The sequence below is a fragment of the Myiozetetes cayanensis genome, unplaced genomic scaffold (assembly GCF_022539395.1).
Source record: "Myiozetetes cayanensis isolate MyiCay16 unplaced genomic scaffold, myiCay2020 scf20-37, whole genome shotgun sequence".
NCBI lineage: Eukaryota > Metazoa > Chordata > Aves > Passeriformes > Tyrannidae > Myiozetetes > Myiozetetes cayanensis.
The window spans coordinates 12,877,904-12,904,458 of NW_026087412.1; the positions used below are offsets into that span (position 1 = coordinate 12,877,904).

General features: G+C 39.8%; 1 protein-coding gene across 11 annotated transcripts in view; it reads right to left on the minus strand.

Moving 5' to 3' along the window:
- The window catches only part of RBFOX1 (RNA binding fox-1 homolog 1), a 1,102,859-nt gene that overhangs the window by 826,822 nt on the left and 249,482 nt on the right, over window positions 1-26,555 (minus strand). For all 11 annotated transcript variants that reach the window (XM_050317469.1, XM_050317468.1, XM_050317472.1 and 8 more), the window contains exon 3: window positions 16,940-16,972. In XM_050317469.1, the coding sequence (XP_050173426.1) occupies window positions 16,940-16,972 (33 nt within the window). The remainder of the gene's footprint in view (window positions 1-16,939; window positions 16,973-26,555) is intronic.

Consider the following 26,555-nt stretch of genomic DNA (forward strand, 5'->3'; position numbering starts at 1 on the left):
TTAAATGCAACAAATGACACTGTATTGTGGATCGGCCCCTTGCCCGACTGTTACCAGGGAAAATGGCAAAGATGGGAGAAAACCAACTGGCAAATCTTTGGCTCCTTTAACTATTCAGAGCTCCTGCTTCCCTCCCAACATTATTCATGCAGCATTTCCACTGGAAGGCTGGATGATTCCTGCTCTCTTTTCCCATCTTTTATGAGCTGTTTCCTCGGTCTAATTAAAGCAGAGAACCCAGCTGTCCTCCCCTCTGCTTCAGAGAGCTGAGGGAAGGACTCCAGGAAAATCACTCCTCAGGGATCCACGGGGATATCCAGAATGTAAGAGCTGGGAATTTAATTCTCAGGCTCCAGATTTCTCAGAGATAAACGGTAGCTGTGTTTGCAGTTACTTTAGGGCCTGGTCCGAGTCCTGCACCGTGGTCTGAGGAGCCCAACAGCTCCCTGGTGCCATCACGGGCAGGGGAGGGGGGGATTTAAGGGAAAGCAGGTAAGAACATCACATTCCCTTCCTAAACTCCAAAGCCTGACAGGACTTTCTTAACTCAAGGCAGGCTCAGGTGAGCTGGGAACAGCAGCAGGTACCTGACTGACGGGCATGGGGTGGGACAGGGGCAGTTCCTCTCAGCTTTGCCACTCAGCTGGTGCCAAACACAGGTATGGAGGAAACCTCCAAGGGCTCTTGCTCTTTCTGCTTCCCCTTTGCTCCTGCACCATGCAGGGTGATTAAGAACTCTTACACTTCCTAACAGAGGGCAGGAGATGGTACAAACCCGATTGCTGCTTAGAGACCACACCCATTCCCAGGTTTGCCTGACCTTTCCTGAGAACACACAGCAGGAAGAACATGAATATGAATGTAACATGAATATAATCATCTTTTTTTGTGGAACCAACCGAAAAGCAGTTCAAAATTTCTCTGCAATGTAGACAAATTCTATTTTACACGTTTAGCAGATTGGCTTCATCAAACTTTTTTGTCTTGTCCTCTCAAGGAGGGCAGAGCCCAGGAAAAGCAGGGAATGGGGCTGGATGTGCAGTGGCCCATTGCAGTGCTCCAAACCTCTCCACGAGGCTCTGGCTGCAGAGCTGCTTTGCCATCGGTGCAGGACGAGGGAACCCAAGGCAGGGAGCACCAGCAAAGTTCTGGCTTGTCTAAAACTGGGAATTTGCTGCCCTCATCAGTTTACAAACCTTGGAGTCACCTCATTTCCTTGTGCCTGAAGCTAACCCTCGAGATGAGCTTCCCCCAAAGGTGTTGTAGCTCATTAAAAACTGCAATAAACAGTTGGCTGTGGAGCTAGGAGAGGTGGCCTTACTGCATTATTAAAAAACAAAAAAAAAAGAAGAAGTAGAATTAACTACTGGAAACTGTATATTCACTAATGAATTTCCTTTGAAAAGTCATAGGTTAAATACAAATGTCAACAACAGGATCCCAAGCTGTCCTCGAATTCATCATTGAAACGGTCACTTGAAAGATAAATATTTAGAATAAAAATAGAAGTGTCAGCCCAGAGAAACACAGACTTTGCAAATCCAATTAAATAAAAGCCCCAGGATAGATTTTATAGTGATGATATCCCAGTAGTGTTTCTGTACACTCCTGTATTAAATCAGATCAATATAGGAATGTACTTATAACTGATTTTTGAGAGCTCTAAGCAATACACAATTGGGTAAGTTGCCTCTGAACACAGTGAAAAGCAGCTACTTCAGGTGAGAATGGCAGAACAATGATCTTAATTTTACACTATTGAAAACTCCTTGTCCTTGAAAGAAAGAACACATATATATTAAAATTAATAGTGCTCCCTCACTGGCACAGGGAAGTTAATACAACTTCCTAAGATAAAGATCAAAAGTAGTTAATCACACAAAAGAAATGTTTATGGATGCACCAAAGCTTAAAGAAGAGATGTTTAGTGCTTACACTGTCAGAACCCAGGAACTGGGTTATTCTCTGATCCCATCAGATGATCTGTTCCTCACAGATTATTCTTTTGAATACACTTGATGCAAAATAAGCCAAAATGAACCTCATGGTTTACATTTTGTTAGGAAATCAGCCAAGTTAGTTAACTGCTTAACAGCAGATTGTGTCCCACAGGAAGGGAAGATGCTGACAAGACAGGTACTGGCTTGGGATGATGTGACACATTCAAGAGAGAAGTCTCTTCTCCTTTCCATTAGAAGTTCCATTAAATGAGGGATCATAAATATGTGCTGCTTTTAACCATGTGCAAAGTACAATACATTTCAAGTACAAAAGAATTATGCCCTATGGCATCTCTCAGCTTCTAAGACCTGCAGTGCTGGAATATTTCAGAGAAAGTTGAATGTCTGCCCTCAGCACATCAGTTATTGACACCACACTGCCTGGTCTGGATCAACAGGATTTGGATTAAAAGTCATTCCCTAATCCTTCTCTTTGAAAGGAAAATAACGTTCGTGTTGAAAACATCATCTGCTTCATTCCTTCACTCATCAGAAGAGCTTTATCTGCAGTCCTAGACAAGTGATAACATTTAAAGTTATGTGTGAAAAGCAAATTGGGAAGAGTGATAAATTTGACAGTGGTCAATGTGTCCAAAAATTTGAATCAAAATTTGAGTGGTATAAAGATAAAACACACCCCAGTTACACAGTAAGCCAAAACAGTGTTCACATTGCTTTGATCTATTGAGAATTTTATGTTCAGAATTAAGAAGTGCCTGGTAATGCATTTACCTGAGAAGTGTTATGATCACTCAGAGAATAAGGCTACTCATTCTCATTTATAAAACTGAAACAACTTGTTTTCTTTTTTTTGTAAGTCAGGAGAATACAAATTTTACAATATTTTCATGAAAAATTATCATTGGAGCAAGAAAATAAACAAATCTAAAAGAAAATGTGCAGCTAAAAGTCTCTCCCTGCTGTATATTTACAGAGTGGGCCTCAAATTATTGAACTGAAGACCCAAACTAATTTTGTCCATAAATACAAGTAGAGTTTGTAAAGCCTAAATGAAAAAGAGGAAATCCATAGAACAGTTCCATGTACATGGTCAATTTTTGTTGTTAGATATTCAAAAGGTTTCAAGGTCTACTTAGTTAATCATTCATCTAATTTGGAATTATGAAATGTATTTTTGCTTCTCACAACTTTAATCTGCCCACCCCATTTTTTTTTTTTTTTTGGTGAGAACTAAGGGAAGAATTGGGCATTTTGATGAGGTTTTGATGAATTTGAGAGTCATGGACAAACTATACCCCTATTTATGACATCTAGAAAGCATACTAAAATACACATAGAAAGTCAGAGTTACCTGAGAGATCACCTTTTTTTCTCACAGTGTGAGTAAATCCCACAGACAGTTGACCAGAAAAGCCCTACAGAAATGGCTCAGTGGCACGTGGGGTCCAGGATGGACAACCAGAGCTTTCTTCACTAGTACTATATTTCAACAGTTCTAAAGATTGGGTAACCCAATAACAGCCTGAAAAGCTGCCACAGGGATTTGTTTTAGTAGACCTCCAGTGGTGGAGAAAAAAATGAAATCTAATTTTTGACTACTTGAGGAGATTTTCCAAGACAAAAGGATTCCTTTTGCTCTTTTATCCTACTTCTCCTGCAAGGTTTCAAGGAAGTCATAACCAAGGCTAATAATGAGACTTCAATGCAAAGTGGTATTCTAGAGTAAAAGGACTTCTGGAGTTCTTATTTCTTCCTCTGATGAACATCTCATCCTTACTTGGGCCAGGATCTCTGGGGAAAACTCTGTTTGCAGTGACGATAAATCATCAGGGGTAAGTCATTAGAACACCTCACACACAAACCTGGTTTTATTCTCCAAACAAAGCGTGAGATGTTGAAGGAACAGCACGGCCGAGAACAAAGCAGGCTAATTTTAAAAGTCATTATTTCCATATCGTTCCCTCCCAGTGCCATCATTAACCCAAGGGTGTTGGCATTTGCTTTTATGAACTGCCTGGTTTTTAACCTGACAGTGCCTTTGTCCAGGTCCTGCCAAAGCCTCTCTGCCCTCAGGAATGGCAGCCAAAGTGCTGCTGACTGCCAGGCCCTCTGCCCACCTGCATAACTGTGTGCTGCGGTGTTACCACAGCTGGATGAGCACAGGAGTGTTTTTTCCCCATGAAGAAAAACCCCGGCAAATTGAATTACTGCGCTAACACGAGCAAATAAAATTTATTTACGAAAAGAACGCTTAGTGGGGTGATCTAATTAAAATTATCCAGCCTTGCTTTGATAGCTGTGAATATCCTGAAGAAGGATAGCAGGTAGTACAGTATCTAGTCCCTGTGAATTTATTAGTGTTGAGCTTTAACCCTACAACTGTCAGCTCTGATTGGAAAAATTACGTTTAAGGGTTTGTAGCAAGAAGTGATTAAGTGCATTTACAAAGTGAGGACATCCGTTCCCCAGCTACCTCACATCAATTAAAGGAGGCCAAATTAAATCGATGTTCTAATTCCACAAAATTAATGGTAACTTTTTTTTAATAGATGTAACAACATTTCCCTGAGGTCCTGTAATAAATTCTTATCACAGCAACTCATGTAGGAAGTAAGTGGTTACCTATCCATGGAAATGCCATGTTTAAGATCAGTTGTGGGAATGATGGCAATAAGGTTTCCTAGGGGTTTCAGTGTTCTTCCAGGCATTTTATATTTGATTTCTTGGTTCAGAGTTCTTTACCTTTAAACATGAGGAAAGCATGAAGGAAAAAAGATTCTTGTTCATTATGGAAGTAATAATTTTTCACTATAGTTCATTTTAAATAGAGCATTCCTCTAAACTCATGGGATCAGGAGCTAATTAAGGTTACTGGTAATTACTTTTAATCAAAATGAAAGAATATCTTCACTTTACAACATTTTATAAAAGAGAAAAAAAGGTGGCTTTTCCCTTTTTTTTTTTTTTTAAGTGTTTGGTGACATAGACAATTTTCCATATCATCAGTCCTGCTCAGTATAGAGACTAAGAGATTAGAGAGATTTCAGATGCAGTTTTGCAATCTAGAAGCTGATGTGAAGCCACCCACTATTTACAGCAGGGTGTCCCCCTGAGACTGGTGGTGGGTGATAAGGAATTAGGTACCACATCACCTGTGAGTGAAGCAGCTGAATTAATGGCTCATACGGTTGCTAAACTTTCACATTCTCTCCAAGATAATGCACTTAAAGTTATTAGAAAAGACACATTTAACTACTCTCTATGACTCCTTTAATTTAGCAATTAAAGTTTTAAGTAAAGAGCCATAAATCAAAATTCCTGATAGTTACAGCCACATCCAGGAGCACCTGTCACTGCCACTAAACCTTCTGAAGTTTTCTGTAGCATGTCTCCTAAAACACTGTCCTGAGCAGTAGAGAATCATCATTTGAATATATCATCCATCTGACAATGAATAAAGTACTTATTAAAAGTTTAACAGAGGTGGGATTAAATTAGTCTGCCTGTTTGGCTTAGCTTTCTGTTTGTGTAAATTTAGGCCTTAATCTGCTACAGAAAACTACCATCAGTATGCAATTGGCTTCTTGGGTTAAGTCAATGCAAAACAAACCAAACTAATTAACATAACCCAGTTCTTAGAAAAATTACTTTATAATTTAGCAACATTCTTGGTGTTGATTTAGGATGCTTTTTTTGTAACACAGATTTTGTAGCAGTGCTTCAAAATTCATTAAGCATCACCAGTATTTCCTCCTAGAACATTCTTCTGGTCTCTTGACAATCGGTGGCTTTCCCAACATGTAATCATCTATGTTTATCTGTAGGTGCCCTTGTGTTATTTGTCAGAATAAATCATCTAGAGCTCCAACACGGTGCTGTTTTCAATTTCATGTTTTCAGGAGTCATGCTGAACGTGAAGGGCTGTTCAGCTGGGAGCTGCTTTGCCTCCCCAGAGGACTTACAGCAAAAAACATTCCCTGAATCCAGAGCAGGAAAGAAATTCTCTTGTTATGTTTGAAGTCTGAGAATGTAAAGTCTGCATAAAAAAGTAATCGAATTTAAAAGATTGAACTCTCTGAGCTTCTCCAGGTGGTTTGGAATCTACTGTGAATTTCTTCAAGTCCTACACACAGCATTCATTGTGTGCTTTGGGGACAAAGGGCACTAAGGAGGAAGAAAATGAGATACAGCAAGGAAGAGCAATTTTCAAACCAACTGCTGGGAGTTACTCTGTTCCGTTATGGAAACCCTTTAAAATGATTCTGAAGACTTTAGCCCAGTCTCAGAATCATAAACTCCCAATCAAACTATCCTTTGGTTAGGAGAACACTTTAGCCATTCAGCAAATAATTCATCACACATGAATAATTCAGCATAGTGTGAATAAACCACTTCCAGACTACAAGTAATTAGAAACTCTTTATCAGACCAGAAATTGGACTCATGTTTGAATGGCAGAGAAATGTGGAACTCTGGGGGGAAAATGCCTCGACAAGCCAATGCACACCCTGGGCTGCCTCTGCCCTTCCCCCTTTTGTAAGGTGAAAGATGCAGATCTTCCCAAAGCAAAGAGTTGCCTCACCCACAACAGAAATATTTTAGTTATGATCTTTGGGAAAACTCAAGAAAAGGAAATATTTTGGCCATGCTTTGTTGATCCTTCTTCAAAGTTGCCATTCCTGAGAAGGAGAAAGGGTCTATCTCACCCACTACTTGCTCAGCTTCCCGACTTTGCTCCACAATGGGACAGTCTCTCTCCCAAGTCTATTTATCTCTTCTTCACCTCTGCAAGGCTGGCCAGGAGTTTCCTTCTGTTTTCTCCCCGAAGCAGATAAATCACAGGTATCTGCACTGCAGGTACACCAGTGCAGGCACTACTGTTCATCTTCCCACTGTCTTTCCTTATGAAAAGGAGGAGCCAGAGAACAACACTTCTTTTTTTTTCCTTGCCTCAATGAATATGAACATTTCTCCAAACAGCCACCACAGTTTTAAATCACTTCAAACCCAGGGTTTTTACCAGAAGGATAGGAAACACGGTGGTTGTTCAAACATGAATAGGAAAGTAAACTGTTTTAAAACTTCACTCAAAAAAAACCAAACCCAACAAACACACACTGGCCCCAAACACTCCCTCATAACTCTGGCTATTCACTTTGGCAGGGATTACTGCTGCTAAGTAAAGCTTTTTTAAAAATTGTGCAGTGTGAATGGGCAGCAGCATCTTTCCAAAATCTCCTAGCTAGGAAAAGAATCCCAAAATTAAAATGCTGTCTGGCTCACAGTTGCTTTACCTGTGAATAGATACATAATTTTTTTTACTATAGATACCTAATCTATTTTTTAAAAACCCATTATCCCCCATAAAACTGTGATGCTCTTTAACTGCTCAATCAATGTGTTTGTACTGATGGAAGAAAACTACATTTTACTTCTGCTGCACTGGGGTTTATGGTTTCTTTACTCCAAACCACTTAGATTTCATTAATAAACTTCTGACAGAATATTTCTTTGGCCCATTTTGTGCACAATTTAAGCAGCAGGACAAGCCTTAATTAATAGGAAGTTCAATCTTTTCTACATTTTTCCATGATACAATTTTTAATGTCTTATGCAGTCATTTCAGTGCTACTAGACCAGTTACTTTGTAAAATAGGGCTTTTTCTTTCACTGATGGGGCAGGGTTATTTCTTTGCATATCAGCAAGTACTGACTGACTTTAAATATTAGTAACCTGCATCTTTTACCCTTACAAAGAGCAAGACTATTCTGAGAATATCTGTGTTTGCACCTGTAGCATCACTGTTGCATTAACTCAGCTCACAGACAGTAAATGAACAAACTGATCCCATTTAATACTTCAATGGTGTCAGTCCAAGCTCCTCACAGTCCATGGGTTGGTGCTGGGCTCTGCTTCAGACTAAAAGCTCTTTCTGGGTGCTTTTAAGGTAGAAAACAAGCTGACAGGAAAACACCCAAACCAGAGAGGGCCACATTGCAGGGATTCATTCTATAATATTAATTAAAGCTCTTGAACTAAACACCTGCCAAAAAATACCATTTTTGACCAGACACTGGAGTCCCCAAGCCAAGGAGACCCTTTTCTGTTTAACAGTGAAGTGTGGGGGACTGATTATTAACAATTTAAACTCCTCTTTCTATTCCTTAGCTCCTGCCACCTTCTACCTGAATTGAGACCACATTCCCTGCTCTAAAAAACTGGCACAGCTCCATTAAGGCCCAGTGCCATTAAAGTTTATGAAGCGCTGCCAATTTACATGGCAGAGAACCTGGCCTGTGGTTTGTTTAAAGGTTATAAGCTTTGCCTGCAAATATTACAATTCCACGTGGAATTCAGCTGCTCTTTATTTTATACAGCTGCCCATGTCAGCCAAAAGGTCTTTACTTCAGACTATCAATGGAACAGAACAAGGAAAATGTTACCCACATTTCTTTATTCTCACAGTTACCTAAGAAAGGAATTTTTATCACATCATTTTACATTGTACCTATGAAGTTTCATCTTTTTCCCTTGCTGTTATGAATTATTTTTGTTCAATACCAAGACAAAGAAAACCTTTTCCCCCAATTAGAGAAAATAAAAGTAAGAAGTTTATTCACTCTACTTTCCAGTAAATCTACCCAGTGCAGATTTTCAGTGTGTAAATTGAATAACCAACTGTACCCTTGCTAACCTGGCTTGGAATAATTAGACAAAAGGAAGAGAACAGTCCCCAAACAAACTTCACTAGGCCTGAGGACGGAAGAAAAACTTGGTAAGAATAAGAAAAAAAGTTACTTTGAAACGGGTGGCTTCTCATTTTAAATAGCCATTGGTGAATACTAATGTCTTTTCAGCTAAAACTTCCTTTTGATGTTTTTCTGTGGCTACACTTGTATTGTTAACGATGTTCTTCATAAACATGACAATTGTTGCCCGTGATTTTTCCCACCATATGGCCAAGGGATGCACACAATTTTAATGGGAAGAGTAAAGCATGCAGAGGCCTTCTGAATGTTAATCCTTGCAGAAGGAAGAGATTTATCTTCAAACAAAGATCTACTTAAATATGTTTGTGACAGCCGAGGAATTTATCTCCAATTCTTTTTGCCTGTGGTGTGCCACATTGCTGTTTTTCCCATAGCAACATGCAAGAAGCAAACTAAGATGTCATATACATAATACAGAGATAAAAAATGACCCTATTTCCATGTCCATGTGATAAATGGAATGAAAGTTCAGTGAACACATATTTGCACATTAATTGAACTGCATGATTCTGTCCTGTTCAATCAAGTCACCACTGTATGTACCACAGGAAATTTTTCCCCAAGAATCATTAAACCAACTTTATCTCTCGAACACATACACGTTTTCACCTATTTATCTTCTTGCCTGGCCAAGATAGAAAAAAAAAAAAGTTACCTCTAAGTATTCAAATGATTGAAAACACATACACAGGAATTTATATATTACTACATCACATCAATATAATGAGAATCTGGACTAAGTGTCACTGTTCACTGTAATAATCAGAGAACAAAGGTATTTGATCAACTTTCGCAGCCTATAAATATTTAGGAGACATTTGGGCTTTGAGAATATTACGTTTTCCCTTAGAAATCACGTTTCCTTTGGCTGATTTAATCACCAAGATCAATATGGCACATCCACAGCTCTGACAGTATGATACTCTTGAAATTCCCAACAAAAGGACTGAGAAGAGTGTGATTAATACAGCACCTCTAAAACCTTCATCAAAACATGTTCAGATTCTCCCACAGGCAGTGAAAACTTCCATCATTCAGCAAGGCAAAGAAGTAATGCAAGAAAGAGTCAATAAACAAAGTGCTCTTTCAAGTCAATACCAACCCTTTAGTGAGACGAGCTTATATTCACTTCTGTTGCCATCAAATTAATGATGCACTTTACTGAAATTTATTCTGGAGGCACATATTCATAAAAATGTGTGGGTGTGTATGTACACAAATAGTAAAGGCAGGCAGAATGGTGCACAGTTGTCATTATTAAATCTAATTCTTTTCAGAAGTCTCAGAGGAATCCTGTCCCAACAGATTTGGGGAGGAGGTTCCTGAGAGTGATGCAATCTCTAGATCCTTAAAGGAAAATTTCCATTTCAGAATCTGTGGTCTATATTACTCTAAAGAGCCACCTCAGCAGTTGTGAAGATCTGGGTACAAACAATTCTCCTCTGAGGGCTCACTCTCCACAGTGCAGTGACATCCAGCCTCAACAAAACCCCACACTTAAATCTGGTCCCACTCTGTTCCTTAAACAGCAATGGAGTCCTGACTCAAGCAGCACTTGAGTGGGAAAAGGAGAAAAAAGAAGCCAAGGACAACTTCACAGACCTCAAAAGAAAGATAGGGGCTCAAAAAACCCAAACCAACAAACAAACCACCCACCCGCAACCAACCAACCAAAACCCCCAAAATCCCCATCCCAGTTAAAAGACTGTTTCCAAACAAAGAGACTTTATTAGGGAAGATTTTGCAACTTTAAATGAAGCAAATTGAGGTAAATTAATTAGTCCATCACCATTTTTTACACACATATTTAAAAAAATAAATAAACCCAAGTCTAAAACCTGTATAGGCAACAGTGTCTCAGCTATCAGATCCACAGCAGAATCTTCGTGGTGTAGTAACCACAAAGATTTTAGTCAACAAATATTGTGACCTTGTTTTGCAATCACTCTCCTAGAAACACCATGACACATCTGGGCACCCTCCAGACTGTGCTGGGACAGCAGAAAAAGCACATTTTTAAGAGCTTACAATACCCAAGCTTTTGTCACTAGAACTGTGTAAAGATAATTTATGTGTCCAAGTCCTTGCCAAACTGGATGACAGCTAATGCCAAGTACTTATTTAAAGACATGCAAAGTGAAGGCTAAAGTTCCAATCATATATTTTATAAGTGCTCTATTTAATCATATATAATCAGTAAATTAGTCAACTGGTTGTGTCTAAGCTGATGTATTGCAGGATTCAATATATTTGGGGGTTTATTAAAGTTTGTAATTTCCATTCATTATCTTTTGTTGAACTACTTGCTTTTCAGTGGTTGAAGCTTCTGCTTCCATGAGTAAAGTAGTCCCCAAACCATAAATTATATCCTACAGTTTTGACATCATTTATTTTCATACCATTATACATGCCAACCTTTTGACTACTCAAGATCAAAAGAGTTGCTCTCCAGGCTCATATTTCACTATAGCTCTCATATTTTATGCAGCAAATTAGGTTTTACAGTAGCAGCTCCAGCAAGACTGTCTCTCACACTGCACAGCTTAAAATGACTGCAGAGGATTTCAGATGGAGGGAGCACAGCCCTAGAAATTCATACCCAAGTAAAATATGGATGACAACTTTTTATAATTCTTTCCCACCCATTCTGTACAGTTTTTGTACATGTATATGTAATTGAGGTGGTTAAACCCCAGAACTATAAAAGGTAGTCAGGATTCTGCCTTTGGTAATAAAAGTTGGAGGGGGATCTATCAAATCCTGATGGAGGCAGGTGTTTTATGTGTTCAGAGGGGCATGCACCCCAGTCACGTCCAAGGGTCACCTCCCAGGCACACACTGCCAGGAATTCCTGCTCTGCCACATTTGGAATGTCCATATTAACTTGTCAAGATAATTACTACAGCTGGGAGTTCCCATCACTGCCAATCCAGAGTTTATTGGGTATCTGAAGACACGGGGAGCTGCTCAGCTGGATTCATGTGTGACATTGAATTACCCTGAGACACCTTTCAGTGGCAGTTCAGACCCTCACTCAGCTTATATGATTGTAAAATATCATATTAGGGGAAAAATGATAAAATATCATTTTAGTGGAAATGACTGAAGAGGCAACATCAAAATAATAACTGTTGTAACTGTCCAGTTATAAAAACTCGACATGTAAAAATAATTTTAACATATAATTCTTGATTTTACACTTACATTCTTAATAACAAAGAACTATCAATGCATTTCAAGTTTTTAAAAATAGTGATACCTATTTATATAAATTTGTGACAGCTCATGACTCAGTCAAATTTGAAGGGATTTCAGCAGATCAAAAAAAAAATATGATCTTACTGCAGTAATTATCTTCTAGATAAATTCTAAAGTCCTATTACAAACTACAGAGACATTAAAACTCTAAAAATAATCATAATTAAGACTTTGAGTAAAGCTTTATGCTTTATTTGTATAGAAACGTGGGGGTTGTTGAAATGCAAATATTTTCTTGTTCTAAATAAATTGAAGACATGAATATTAAAAAAATTACTGATGTATTAGTCATTAATGTATTAGTCATAAATTACTTCTTTATTAGTCATCATGATTGATCACTGCTACCTCATCCCAGTTTTAGGGAAGAGGGAACACAGAGCTGGACAGGACTGACAATGCACGGGTTCAGTCAAACGCTGTGGCTGATGCAAAGTGTTGATGCACCAGGAAAGGGAGAGGCTGGAATTCATTCAGTCATTCCTAAAAACAGTCTGAAAATAGAAATGGAAATGTCTCCTGCCCTGAGCACGCACGTCCCCTGGAGTGATGGCACACCAGGTCCTTGCATGTTAAGTGTGCTTGGGAGAATAAAGTAGGACACAGAGGTTGGCAAGACTGAATGACATGTTTTTATCTACCATGGATTTTTAATACAACACCTGCAATTTACCCTGACAGCATCCAACCAAGCATTCATGTTTCCCTAACTAAAGTTTGCATTGATATCATAGTTTTGCTGTAGAAATCAATCAGCCAGCCAACAGGATTTAAAAATTACTCGTAGAGTAGCAGAAAGAATTATGATTCTGCCAGGAACAGAGCCCACTGCAAACTATCCACCCAGGAATAGTAGAACAATATTGGTAGAGGCATATTTTCTGAGCAAGTTCTGCTATCTGTTTAAACACACTCCTTTTCAAAAATGAATTAGTTCACTTTGGCATTAAAAGCAGGAAAAACAAGCACACTGCTGGCAGTGAACTGCCCGTCTCTGCCACGAGATTTTCTTCATTCCGCTCAAACCAGCGAGTGTTTTACCTACACAAGTGCACCAGAGCTCGGAAAAGGTGAGTGACACCTGCCTGTCCACGAGCTGCAAGGCTGGGAGCCCAGCTGGGGGTGCAGGAGTGAGTGCAAGGCAAACACCCCATGACATCAGCATCGCAAACACCCTGCACAACTCGCACGCCGCATCCGCCTAAGCCACCTCGCGTATGCATCGCTCACATCACCCCTGCAGAACGATTGCCACAGCACCACCAAGCACAGGGGGGTTTTCCTAAACATTTTTCCAAGCAAAAAAAAAAAAATCGATGGGAATTGTCTGTCCTGTCAGAGGATTTTCCCCCTCTCTCCACCCCTGACGTGGAGCAGCAGAGGGAGGCTGAACACATATCAGCCTTTTCCAAGCTAGGCTGCTCCCCAGGCCTGACCTGTTCCTGCCACGGAAGGGAAGTGGGGAACTTCAAAATGACATTTCCTGATCATCAAGGACCTTATGGATCACAGCATAAATCAGTCATGCTTTTGCTATCGTTAGAGCCACGGTCTGCTCACCATTCTGAGGTTTTCCTGTAAACTCTGATTTAATGCCCTCCTTGGCTTTGAGCTGATTTTGATTCCCGGTTTTATTGAGACATATAGGCAGCCTTTTCTTTATGAGAGTAAAAAATAGGCTGCCTTGACATTCCTCACATAAAAGCAGGCAGAGAGCTAACACACAGTTATACTGAACTTGTATTTCAATCAGGCATGACCTCTCACTTTCTCACAAGAAGGCCTTGAACTTCACTGTGTCATTTATTCAAATATTGCAGACAAAAACAGGAATCACAAGCAGCTTTCTGTGCTCTATTTCAGTAACATCAATTGTTTGAGAAAGAGGAAAATAAATTATGCTTTCCCCAACATAAAGATTATTTATACTAACAGCTAATTAGAAAGAAGAACACTCTGGAAAATGACATAGTTTAGTGAGATGTCTTTTGATGGGGAAGAATGTACACACAAACAGCAATAAAAAGGACTAGATGACATGTACCTGCATTAGACAAAGCAGAACTGAAAAAAAAATCATTCCTCAAACCATGCTGTTCCATGGGATTACATGAAAAATCTATGGTATTGTGTATAACTGTATTTGAGACTGTCCTCATGCCCATTTGGTAATGACATTAAGAGAATCTGCTCTATTTTTGAGGAAGAAACTAGAGTAACTTGTGACTAAAATCTTCATATTTGATTACCTATGCACAAGTTTTTCCCTTTTTAAGATTCCCTTAACTCGAGTATTTACAAGACTATGACACTAAAAGACACAGTGTAGGCAGATTTGGCAATTATTTTCGGAAGACTTTGCTGCCTACAGCTTTGACTCTGTCACTATTTGTTGCCCCTTTGTGTTAAAAGATGGAAAGAAGGTCTTGGGATCACTTGACAGCTTCCTCTAGATGAACTTGCTTCTCTACATCTGGTATGTGGCAACCAGTATTTGGAAAAAAATCCCTGACTGGTTTGTATCTTCCTAAATCATTCAACAGTAACACAAACATGTTAATTTTCATCCAGACTTCATGCAAAATTCAGTAAAGGAACACAGCTATGTCACCTAAGAACCAAAAAAAAAAAAAAAGGAATAAACAAATGTCAAGACTGCTTGGATCAAGGGTTCAAGAACAACCAAGCAGCAGTTCTAATAAAGGATTTTAGAAAGCAAACACAAGCACTTTTTTATTCAATAGCAGACTAGAGGTCTTGTGACACAAACACTACAGCAGCAAACAGCAGAGGAACTCCAGTGAGATAAGACATGATGGAAAGGTAAGCCAGAACAGGGGGATTTGGGGGTTTATCTTTCTCAGAACTGTTTGTGAAGACCCAAAATAAAGATAAAATAAAGTCAGGCAAAACACAAGGCCACTTTTCTCAAACCTGAGGAAATGTTTTGTGTGTCTTGTCATCCACATGGTTATTTAAGGTGTGTTGGCTTCAAAATACCCCAGAACTGTACTGGTGTGCCTAATATACAGTGTGCTGTGTAGGACTCAGGAACAAATCTTGGGAAGTTTGCCATTCCAAAGGAGTCATTTCCCTCAAGCTGAAAATTGTCCCAAATCAAAACAATCACCAGCCAGTTCTGAATGCCTATTATCTTGTTTTAGTTGCTATTCTTGTGAGTTCTTCCACTCAGTTCAGTCAGGCTGTTTCCAAACAACACTAAGGCTCTGATTCAGGAAAGCACTTAATTATCCTTTACCTTCAATTAGGATTTTCCCTGTATTGACGAACTTCAGGCATTCCTTTTGAGTACTTTCATGAATGGAAGGAGCAGCATCAACCAATAACCTCTTACAGACAGGTCTGCACCTACAAAGCCCTCGGGCTGGAGCACAAACATCAGTGGATGAGCTCTTTAAGAGCAACCAAATGGGTTGACTCGAGGTTTTCAAACGATTAAAGTACTAATAAACAAAGCAACTCAACTGACTGACTCAGAAACTTGTAATAGCCCCAGAATTTTATACACACAAGATAAAAAAGTACATGAGGACATTTTACAAATAAATAAGAAAACGGATTTGATATAAGGGAGCAGAATCAATAGTAGTACCTGTACAGGGACAAACCTCAGCCCCAAAAATCCCATTACAAAACAAGGAACTGAAACTGATATCAGAGCACCAAGCATTGAAACAGTGCAACAGTGAAAAAACAGACACAAATCCTACTCCCCAAACTCCCTGAGACAAGCCAAGTATGCAATTGAATCAGACCAGCTAAATTGAACACTAATATTACAGTCTTAATCTAAATAAAAATGAATAATCTCATTCTTTTGCAGTATGCAAGTGAACTTGTGTCCTTGTTCTTTCAAGTAACTAGCAGAGTTTATCTATTCTCTTTAATAATGCAATTTAATTTACCAAAGGTTCATATTAAAAATTTATCTGACTCCAGCAGTTAGAGTCACCTAGACATTTTGTCACAGTTAAACATTAGCTTTGGAGCACATCACAAATTCCCTACTGTGAGTCCGAGAACTGTTTCACATAGGAACACTCAGAGCTTCCAACTGACATTACATTTAAATGAGTCAGGGCCTGTGCAACGAATAAAAATATCTGTCACTTAATAAAAGTGCAGTGACTTGTTCAACAGCAACATTCAGAAGAGACAAATGCAGTCTAACAGTTAATGGTCACAAAGGACTGACACTTTTTGCTTCAGCAATCAGCTATTTAAAATATACTGCAATAATAATATTGTCACCTCTAAGAACACCATTAGACCATTCAAACCACATAAACTACTCCCACATCAATAGAAAAGCTGACAAAATAAATGAGAGTCCAAAATGATCAAGCTAAACTACGGCAATGTCAAGCACCCAGGGCAGGCGACATAAAATACCACTCATGTCACTCCAGCATTTAACAACAACTCACTGGTAGCATTCTGTCCCCAAATTCAACTTCTCTTTGATATCCCAGGCTGTTCAAGCAGGTCGTGGCACACGGTAGCAGAAAAGTGGGGCAGACATGGAGCTGGACAGAACAAAAGCCAAGCTCCCAGAACGAGCTCTGGAGCAGAAACAATCCCTGCTCTGTAGAAAAATGGCAGCAAAGTTCAGAAAACCACCTTCTGTGGGTGGGAAATTAAAATCACATGCTGAACAAACCTCCTGATCTACACTGTTTCAATGCCATGGAAATCTTCACAAAGACCTGCACAGAGATAAAACTTTCCTAGAAGGACTTTATCACCTTAAAAGTTGTTGTAACATGGCCAGAATTCCAAAGATTGCCTCATTAACCACTAGCAGCAGCACAAAAGCCATACTGAAGTAACTTCAATCTTCACCCCCAAAATTGTAAGCAAGCTGGCCCCTCTATCAAACCTGCAGACAGCTATTTAACATTCCACCAGGATAAGACAGGATTTCCTACCTCAGCTTTGCTGGCATCCAGCGTTGTCAAAACCTGAAAATTACAGGGAAAATGCATTAGTATTGATTCAACAAAAGAGGAGTGGGATTAATTGGCTTTTGAGGTAACTGACATCAATTGGTTGTTGTGGCTTGAGGGAATAGAACTGAAGAGAACTGTCTTTCACACTGAGGAGACTGCTCAGCTCTCCTGCCCATCAGAAGGCAAAGCCAGGTAGAAATTAAGACTATGGCAATATTCAGGAATATCAGGTAAAAATTCAGCAACATACCAAAACAGAGCTGGAAAAGCATGTTTCTATTTTTACTAATTTTTGATTTATTTCTGAACAGAGATGATGAGTAATGCAACTATCAGCTATTCCAATACATTCACACAATTCCCAGGAGAGACTTTGAAAGCAAGATGATTCAGTTCCATGGTGATGGAAGTAACAGAGTTTAAAGACCACATTCCATCTATGGATGGAATGTGACAAAGAAAGGTTTGCCAGAACCTGTTGGGCACAGATGTCCAGGTTTTGGCTGCACAGGAGCTATGCAGGTCTGATTTACAGCAACCAAGGCTGCCCTGGGCACAAACAATGAGTTCTCTCTGCCAATCAGGGGTTACACTGAGCTCAGTTAGGGTAGGTGTCTAAATCTAGAGAGATACAAATTCAACTACTATCACAAACTTGCACAGAATTTACTTCAGGTGTTATAGAAAATTGTCATTTATATTAAAATCACTTAAACCCTTTAAATAGACACAGATACACTTCATATTACAGGTCAGACAACACACATGAAGTTAATAAGCTGTCATTAGACTAAGAACAGGCTGCTAAACTGTGTTTGTAAAACAAAAATCTTTGTTAGAACTTTATGTCACAATATTGTCACAACTCCACTGGGCTGAAAATCCCTTAACAGTCTCCTCACAAATTCCAGGTTGACACCCAGCTATAATGCTGTCTGCAGGAGAATAGATCTTTCTTTATATTGGTGTTAATCATCACTTTTAAAGGCCATCACCAGCTCTCCCCAGCTCTCCGGAGCAGGAGAGGGAGTGACCAACCGTGACTGTGTGAGGGAAGGGGAAGGAGAGCTCGGTGTTTATGGAACAGAGCCCAGCAAAGGAGACAATTTGTGTGCAGAGCTGCTGTTCAATGGAAGGCATCTGTGGATTCATCAAAAACTTGCTTCAAAGGAATTTAGGAATGGAAATGAACTCCTGTCACATCACAACAGGGTACCTGCAGTCACAAGCAGTTATTTAATTTAACCTGATTCAAACCCAGGTTCAGCTCCGTTTGAAACGTGTCACTAATGGGATTTTTGAAGCTGTTCAAGAATTTCTCTCACAAAAGCAGAACTTAACTTATTTAAATTCCAGTTATTTACAAACAACCTATCACTTTTTTTTTTTGTTATTCCTCTTCATTGACATTATTTAGTGTTAGAAATTATTTTTCCTTCCCAACATGATCCCTATGTAAAGTCATCACATCCATTCCCTGCCAACATTCCGTTAGGTCATTCTGGAAGTGTCCCCTCACAAGAAAGTCTTTCTACTAATAAACTCAGTCGAGTTACACTCTACTTACAATAATTTAATTATTTCTTGGAGGCAAATGACTAAAACCGTGTATTGTAGAGGATATACCCAAACCTAGCTTAACTTAAACCTCCAGAATCTGGAGTGGAGTTTCCTGAAGCTGCCACAAATCCTGCTCTAAACCACCTGTCAGAGGTGCCTGTCTCCCTCTATCAGCTGTGCAAGTGATGTGAATAGAGCTGAACAACGTGACTATTCCAGCCCAGGACTCACTAATGCCTTGCAAGGCAATTACTCTTCTATTTTAATAATTCACCTTACATGTCCAAAGGCTGTATTTCTCTTTTACACAGCTGTACTTTCCTGTTGCTTTACAGTCATCCACTGGACAGCTGGACCACTGGACATATTATGCCCTTATCTTTCTTCTCGAGTTATTGTCTGATAAATCCCTGTTCAGCAGTTGAATTTCAGTCAGTTCCTAGAAGCATGACCTTTTACTTGGTATTACTAACATTAATTCACTTTTATTTCCATCTGCTAGACCATCCATCTCTTCCTGGACGACATACCCGGCTCTTCTACGTTAGCAATTCCACCCAGCTTTACATTTTTATCAAATTTCATTAGCACATTCTTATGCCAAGCATACTGATGAAAAATTATCAAATGAAATGACAAATAACTCAATACAGGGACACTGCTAAGAGAAGCATTATGTTGAGCAGTGCAGATACCAGCAGGGCAGGGTACCAGGCAGTCACATTGGAGTTATCCTGGTGAAATACCTGAGTTATCCTAGAGAAAAACTTCAGCAGCCCAAGCTATACAGCTGAGAAAACTACTGGATAAAGGGGACACAGCGACATGGATGTATCCTGAGTTATTTCTGAGAACTCCATAAAGTAATCCTCGTACCAGAGGGATTGTGATCTTTAATAGTATACTCATCACTATAAAAGTGGAGACAAAGATGGAGCATTTCTATTTAAAATAATGACAGTCCTCAAGTTAATGTTTAATTAATAAACAGTAAAACACATTAATTTAATATTATGGGTCAAATAACACTCAAGAAATTAATGAGCTGACTACTGTTAGTCTGTGAAGACCTGTCAATTATCTTCAAGTTTTAACAGTGATTTTTATGTAAGTTTGTGTATCTTAATAGGGTGAATTATCATCCTATTTGTGTGACTGATTTCTTCCCCCCCAGTCCCTATCCCCTTCCCCAGTCCCTAAAACTTGTAAGTTCTAGGCCAAGAGCTGTGTCCTCTGTCATGTTTGAGGAGTGAATGAAGACACAGGAGCAGTAAAACGTGTATGACAAAGGATTGCAGTTCCCAGTCGTTCTTTGCTGTAGGATTTTGAAGGAATGTCGGTGTGTCACGGTGTGAGCTCTCAATTAAATCCTCTCAGAAGGTACTGCCAGCTTTCAAGCTCCTTAAGCAGAGTAACCCACTAAGATCTGTGGCCAAGCCACCCCAGCCACAAAACAATTTATCCACCCCCATCCTGAGCAATCCTGGGTAAGGAAGTACCTGCATTTATGTCTTGATTGTTCCAGAAAGAGGGAGTGGGGACAAAGCAAGGGGAGGAGCAGAGAGCAGAAACTGGGGTGTGCACAAGACTCTTGTTGATGTTTCGTGGGGCTGGTGGTTTCCTTTGGAGATTATCCCACTGCAACAGCCCGTTGCTCTGCCCCATGATTTGTGTGAAGTATGATATTCATTTCCTGGCTCCTGCTGTCCCCTTGACATTTCATGTACTAGTTAAGAACACAGCAATTTCACCCAGAGAAATAACAGCTTGGTTGAGGGATCCCTGTCTTTCTCACTATAATCCCTCTGTGACATAACAAAACCGTGGCTTTATATCACTTTCTCAAGGAAGCTGCAATTTATTTTTCTTGTGCTAAAAGCTCTGCGTGACTGACAGCAAAAAAAATCCTTACAAATGGCTTTTTTATGACTTCTGAAAGTTGCACTCAAGTCTGAACTTTCCATTCTACATAAGCAATCCCATGAATACTGACAAAAAAGGAGATATGCTGATAACTCTGCAAACACAGGAAAGTCTTTTAAACTCTGTTTACTGCTTTTAGCATTTAGAAAGGTCTTATCTTGAGGTGCATAAATACATAGTTCCTCTCTCCAGAATGAATAGAGGACAATATTTGCCATTCTAAACCAGAATGCAAATAGTTGCTATTTGTTACATATCTCAAGCCAACACCTTAACAGAAAGAAATAAGGGAAACCTTCTTGAATAAGGAAAGCTCTTGAAATAGAAAACTGGAAAGCTCATTTAATGTCATTTTTGTTTAAAATATGCATTAAATTCCCCCGTCAAAGTTTAAAGACAGAAAAGGAGATAAAAATTGAAAGGTACATGTTACGAGCCAGGATCCTCATCATTCCTGTGCCTAAAAGTCCAGAACCATTTCACTGAACTCTCCCATCTCATCCCCTTGTGAAGTCCTTTTTCTTTTACTCATTTTTCTAGAAATGACATTTTCTTCTTAGTTTTTCCAGCTTCTCACATCAACACGTGCAATGTAAATGCACAATTTATAAATGTACAATTACAATTTACAAATGTACAATTCCTGTACGTTTTAAAAAACACAGTTTTCGCCTTTAATATCTTCCCACCTTCCCAGGTTCCTACAGAATGAGAGAAGGGATTTAAAAAAAAAAAACAAAACCTGCAAATAAACATTTAGAATAAGCTGGAGAAAACCATCTCCTGTACTTTGGACTTTGGAAATTTGTTTGGAATATTAGGCAAAGAGGATTTTGAGCATAAAGAAAATATAATGAGATTGAAATTGTCAATGACAAGACAGAACTGGTTCTGTTTCTTTTTTCTCTCACCACTGATGTTAATAAAGTGACCTGAGAGCTGTTTCCTTCGACAAATAAATATTCCAGAAAGTAGTTTTATCAGAATACACCTTCTGATGCCTGCAAGCCACCTCTCATGTTTTGCAGGGCTATTGGAAGACAAACACAATTACTTTCCATGTCCTATGAGTGAACTTTTCTGCAGCAACAAATGGCACCTGTGGCTGAACATGCAGATCATTCCAAACTCTGCCAGGAGGGTTCAGAAATGAGGAAATAATAAGTTACAGCTCTATTTAGAGACAGAATTTCACTTCTAGAACACAAAATGTCTGAAAAGATTGTCACCCACACTCAGCGTCAACCAACCCCTCCACTGTTTAACTAGTCCTGAAAGTGCTGCACCCACACACCTACAAGGGAAATAATCAAGATTTCACTGCCAAGATCAAGGGCAGAAAGCCCACAAGGTTCTGTGAATGTGCTGGCACTTACCTGAACAACTGGGAAATCCTGCTTTTAAAGGTTTGTCTCCCTGAGCTCAGGCAGTATTAAACATTGCAATTTGATAATCACTGTGCTGCGACCTTTTATTAAATTCTGGATCCACCTGTGGGTTGGGATGGCTCTAAGATTGATTGCCCACTGGCTTCTCCCGTTTTTCATCGGCCGGAGCAGTCTCCAGCCTGCCTTCTCAGGATTCAGAACATATTTCTGATTGTGATTCACAGGCCAGGCCCCTGAACAGAATTTGAGCTTTTGGAGCTATTTTGTGACAGGTTTGCAAAGAAACCAACCTGATGCTGAGGATTCATCACTACCTCTGCACTCCATTGTGGCAACAATTACCTGCAGCATCACTGCTTTGCTGTGATAAACAACAGCAAGGGAGCAGGAGAAAAAAAAAAAGAAAAAACCCACACAGATCAGCAAGCCTACCCCCTTAGTAATATTGCAATGTACTGTCTGGCACTCTGACTGTTGATAAAATTAAAAAAATAAGCAGAACCATATTGTAATACTTCCCTTCCTAAAGCACTATGCCTTTGAAACATGAAATTCTAATGTATCTTGCCAAATTTAGTGAAGTAATCATGATAAATAGAGCTATAAATCTAAATTGTTCTTTTACCATATTTAAACATCTCCATCAAAAGCACAGAAAAATATGCATGCAGGAGAGATCACCTTCTTGCTAAAGCAGTTCTTCTCGCTAACTCATTAGTTTTCATCCACTTCCTTCTTGTTTCTAAAAGCAATCCTGGAAAGCAAATTAAAATTCACTTTTACATCCACACTGCTTAGACTGCCCAAGTAACCCTTTATGTCCCATTATAAACCTAATCCTTAATGGTCACCAAAGTTCTGAGTATCAGGACGGTGGAACATGATCCAACAACTAAGTCACGTTGGCTGTTTTTCTTCATTTCTGTTCATACTATTGGACTGACTCATGCTCAGATCAAATTATGAACTAAAACTATTTTTTTTTTCAATTGACATCCTGGGTATTTTTTTTTAAGCTGGCTGTGAAGGCTTTAAGAGGTCTATTTATAGCAATTTGTCTCTTCACAACAGCAAACAAACTGGACAAATTGAGAGTCTCTAGAAAACAGAACCCTCAGATGGAATTGGGAGATGAAAATAAACACCTATATTTTTAAAAGCTTTAATTTTTAAAAGGTTTAATTTTTCAAAGCCAAATCTGTAGATTCAGGCAACTAGTGAAATCTATGTACACACCCCTTAATTTGGGAAGTTGCTGGGATATACTGAGGGGCAGCTCTCTGGGGCTTCCACAGCACTAAACAACGTCCCGTGGCTGTCACACACGACTGCCCCTTAAAAAAAATCCAATATATTAAAGGCATACCTGAATGGAATATGCTGAGTGGAAAACAGGGGGAATCAAGACTCATATTTCATAGATAGGTATCTTTAATTAAATTTTGCTCAGTTTATTTACTGCTATGGATAGCAGCATTAGATTACTCCAAATTTATGTAAACGCAGGCAAGGATTTTATAGTGAAAACTAGATCTGCCCTTAACTGCTTCTTAATAATATTTGTGCTGCTCATTTAATATTTGCTGTTTAAGATCTTTCAACTAAACTTGCTATATAAATCAGTATGCAAAATGTGGAGTAGTTATCATGGATAATTCACTTGGTGTATGAAGTCTCAGTTGTAATGTCATCTCTTTTAAAATTTCTGTAGGGTAACTTGAGTAAACTCAGCTAACTAAAAGGAAAGCAAGCCCCCCGAAATTTGTTTTAACTAATACATACAATGATCTTCATGAAACATGCTTTATATTTGTATGTCTGGTACAAATCTGTTGGAAAATAACATGGTTTTCTCTTTGAAATCAGAATTCACTTTTACAAAGAAATCTGCACTGCACAGAACTTGCCAAAAGGCTCCTCTTTAATATTGGGAATAAATCTCATTACTCTTGTAATGAGATAATGAGAGAAAACATGAGTACATAAAAAGCCAGCCATAAAAAATACCCAGGTTTTTATGTAGTGAAACACATGGTCTTTGCTGTCTCCTTTATCCCTACTTTTAGCAAAATCTCCACATGTACTGCTGCATTACAACCTATGATAATCTTGGTAATTTCCATAAGTTCATCAAAACTAGGATTTCATACTTATTAGATGGTAGAAGTTCAGGAAAAATCCAGAGCGTAACTGCAATAAACTAAATCTGAAATTCAAGGTAAACAAAGCATTTTCAAGTAAACTGTCGAGCCACTACAGCTTTTCCATGGATTCTGGTAAAAATGACATTAATGCTCCCTGCTTAATTTAGCAAGGATAAAAAAAAAATAAATTAACTCGGATGTAAATATAAACAAAAAGACCTCTGGTGATTTTCTTTCACATGTCAATAATTTTGCAAGGCAAAGAGCACGGAGTGAAAAGCCAGCGATGAAACAACTCCCTTGCCATCCCTGCCTCACAACACCCGGCAGCACTGTTAACACTATCCGTTTCACCCAGGAGCAATAAACTCACTTTTTTTTTTTTTTTTTGGAATGTCCACATTATGCCAGGATAATACAAAAATAGATGATGAAGCAAAAAGGAGATAGATTTAGCCCTGGTGTCCTGCAGTAGCTGCCATAATTGCACAGCCAGCTCATTATAGAGAGTCAGTCCCTTGAGCCTCCCATGTCCCAGTTAAGCGACAGTAATAGAAAGCAGCTGTATGAGGACATTAGGTCAGCAGAATCATTAGCCCCGAAAATTGCATCACCATCACTCCTCTGCAGCAGCCAGGCCTTCACACACCATCAGGCTCCTAAACAGCAGGTCAAACACGATGATGAACTTAACCCAGTGACTCCATTAACAGTGACCCGTGGCTCGGAGCTCCCGGGGAGCCCACACCTCTGGAAACTTCCAGGGGTTTAATGAATTTTGGCTGTCACCCTGTGCCCTCAGGTCCCCCACCCTGGGGCTGGACTGGGCACCAGGCAGAGCTGACTGGAGAAGTGCCAGTGCCCACGGGAGGGAATGTCCCATTACCTTTGGCTTCCTCAAGGTCTCATTGCCTCTGACTGGATAAAGGCACCACCATAGCAGGGATGTCCCAGGTGTGCCAAGCTCATGGGCCATGGGAAGGTGACACTGCCAGCAGCTACTGCCACAGCAGTGACAGGTCCCAGGCTTGTCCAGCTCATGTGCACACAAGAGCAGTAGGAGACACCTGAGTCCCACATGTGTGTGACGGAACAGCTCTCACAGAGTTCACAGAATATTTTGAGTTGGAAGGGACCCACAAGGATTACTAGGTACAAATCTGAAGTGAATGGCCCATAAAGGGATTGACAGGAGCTGGGCAGCAAGAGGGACTCACCAACCATGGGTATCAGTGGCCCCTTGGTCCCCCCACCTGCTCTGACCTACAGGGAGCCCACTAGAGATCCCTTTGGAAATAAATCGTTCTAGGAACACATCCCCCTGGGAAGAGCAGCTGCATCATCACATGTTCCCAGTTTTCAGAGGGTTTGGAGCTGTGTGTGGGTTTGAGGCACAGCAATGGAAAACAGCACAAAGTGTGGGCCAGGTCCTGGAGTGACAGCCCTTGGCACAGCTGCAGTGCTGCCAACTGCCAGGAGCTGAAGAACCAGCCTGGTACACACACAAATGCCCGTATTCCAGGGGGATGTGCTGCCTCTTCCATCATTTACCCACCTGTGCTCCGAGGCCGAGAGGCACAGAGATGAAGACTAAGCTCTTTGCCAGTGTTCCCATGTATTCTGATTAAAAAGAAGCCTGTGAAGGTTCTCTGAGGTCTGGATGCTCATTCCCACCTCTCCCAGGGACGAGTGTCCCCGGCGGGCCGAGCGCGTCCCCGGTGCTTGGGCAAAGCAAGGCCCCGCCTTCGTGGTCGTGATGAGTTTTGGTCAGAAAAGCAACAACCCCTCCATCAACGTCAAAGACTAAATAAGTTTGACTATATGCTGATGTTCTTCAAATTGTTTCTACTAGCGGTAGTTCTGGATGGTTTGTTTTTGGGAAATTAATGATGATACACCAAGGTCGTTGTACCTCTGCTGTAGCGAACAGATGTTAACACATTAGAGCTACCGGCCTGTGCTGCACTGGGGTAGAGCTACTCCTGCTTGTCAGAGCGTGAGCCGAGGCAAAACCAGCCACACAGAACAGCCCAGTCGAATAAATTCAGTCTAAAATGCAAACATTTGAAGAAAAGAGCTCCTGCACTTTCAAAAGCCATTACTCTGTATCATCCTCATCAAAACACACCACTCTTTTTTTTTTTTAAATCAACCCAGAGTTAGGAGAACAATAAGAAACCAAATCTTTTTTTCCTCTCAGCAGTACAGACCATTTTCAATGCCATTTGTAAGCTGCCTATTTATCCCTGACATTCACAGCTAGAGTATATCTCCAGATCATGTCGCTCTTTGAGGTAGAAATAATCAAGTATTTTTCCATCTTTTTTTTTTTTTTTTTTAACAGAGCTGGTTGTGCTTATCCATAGCTCTGCTAAACTGGTGTGAGATTATTGTGGTGAACTGCATCACCAATCCCAAACACTGCAGTCAGTATGGAAGGCAACAGCTTCATGACTGGGAGGGAGGAGGACTGAGTTAGATTTTTATTAAACTGAAATAAACACTTTCTTCTTTAAAATACCATAGCAATAATACCTTTGCAAGTGCATTAAAAAGGGGGCTGGGGATAAATCAGCATGA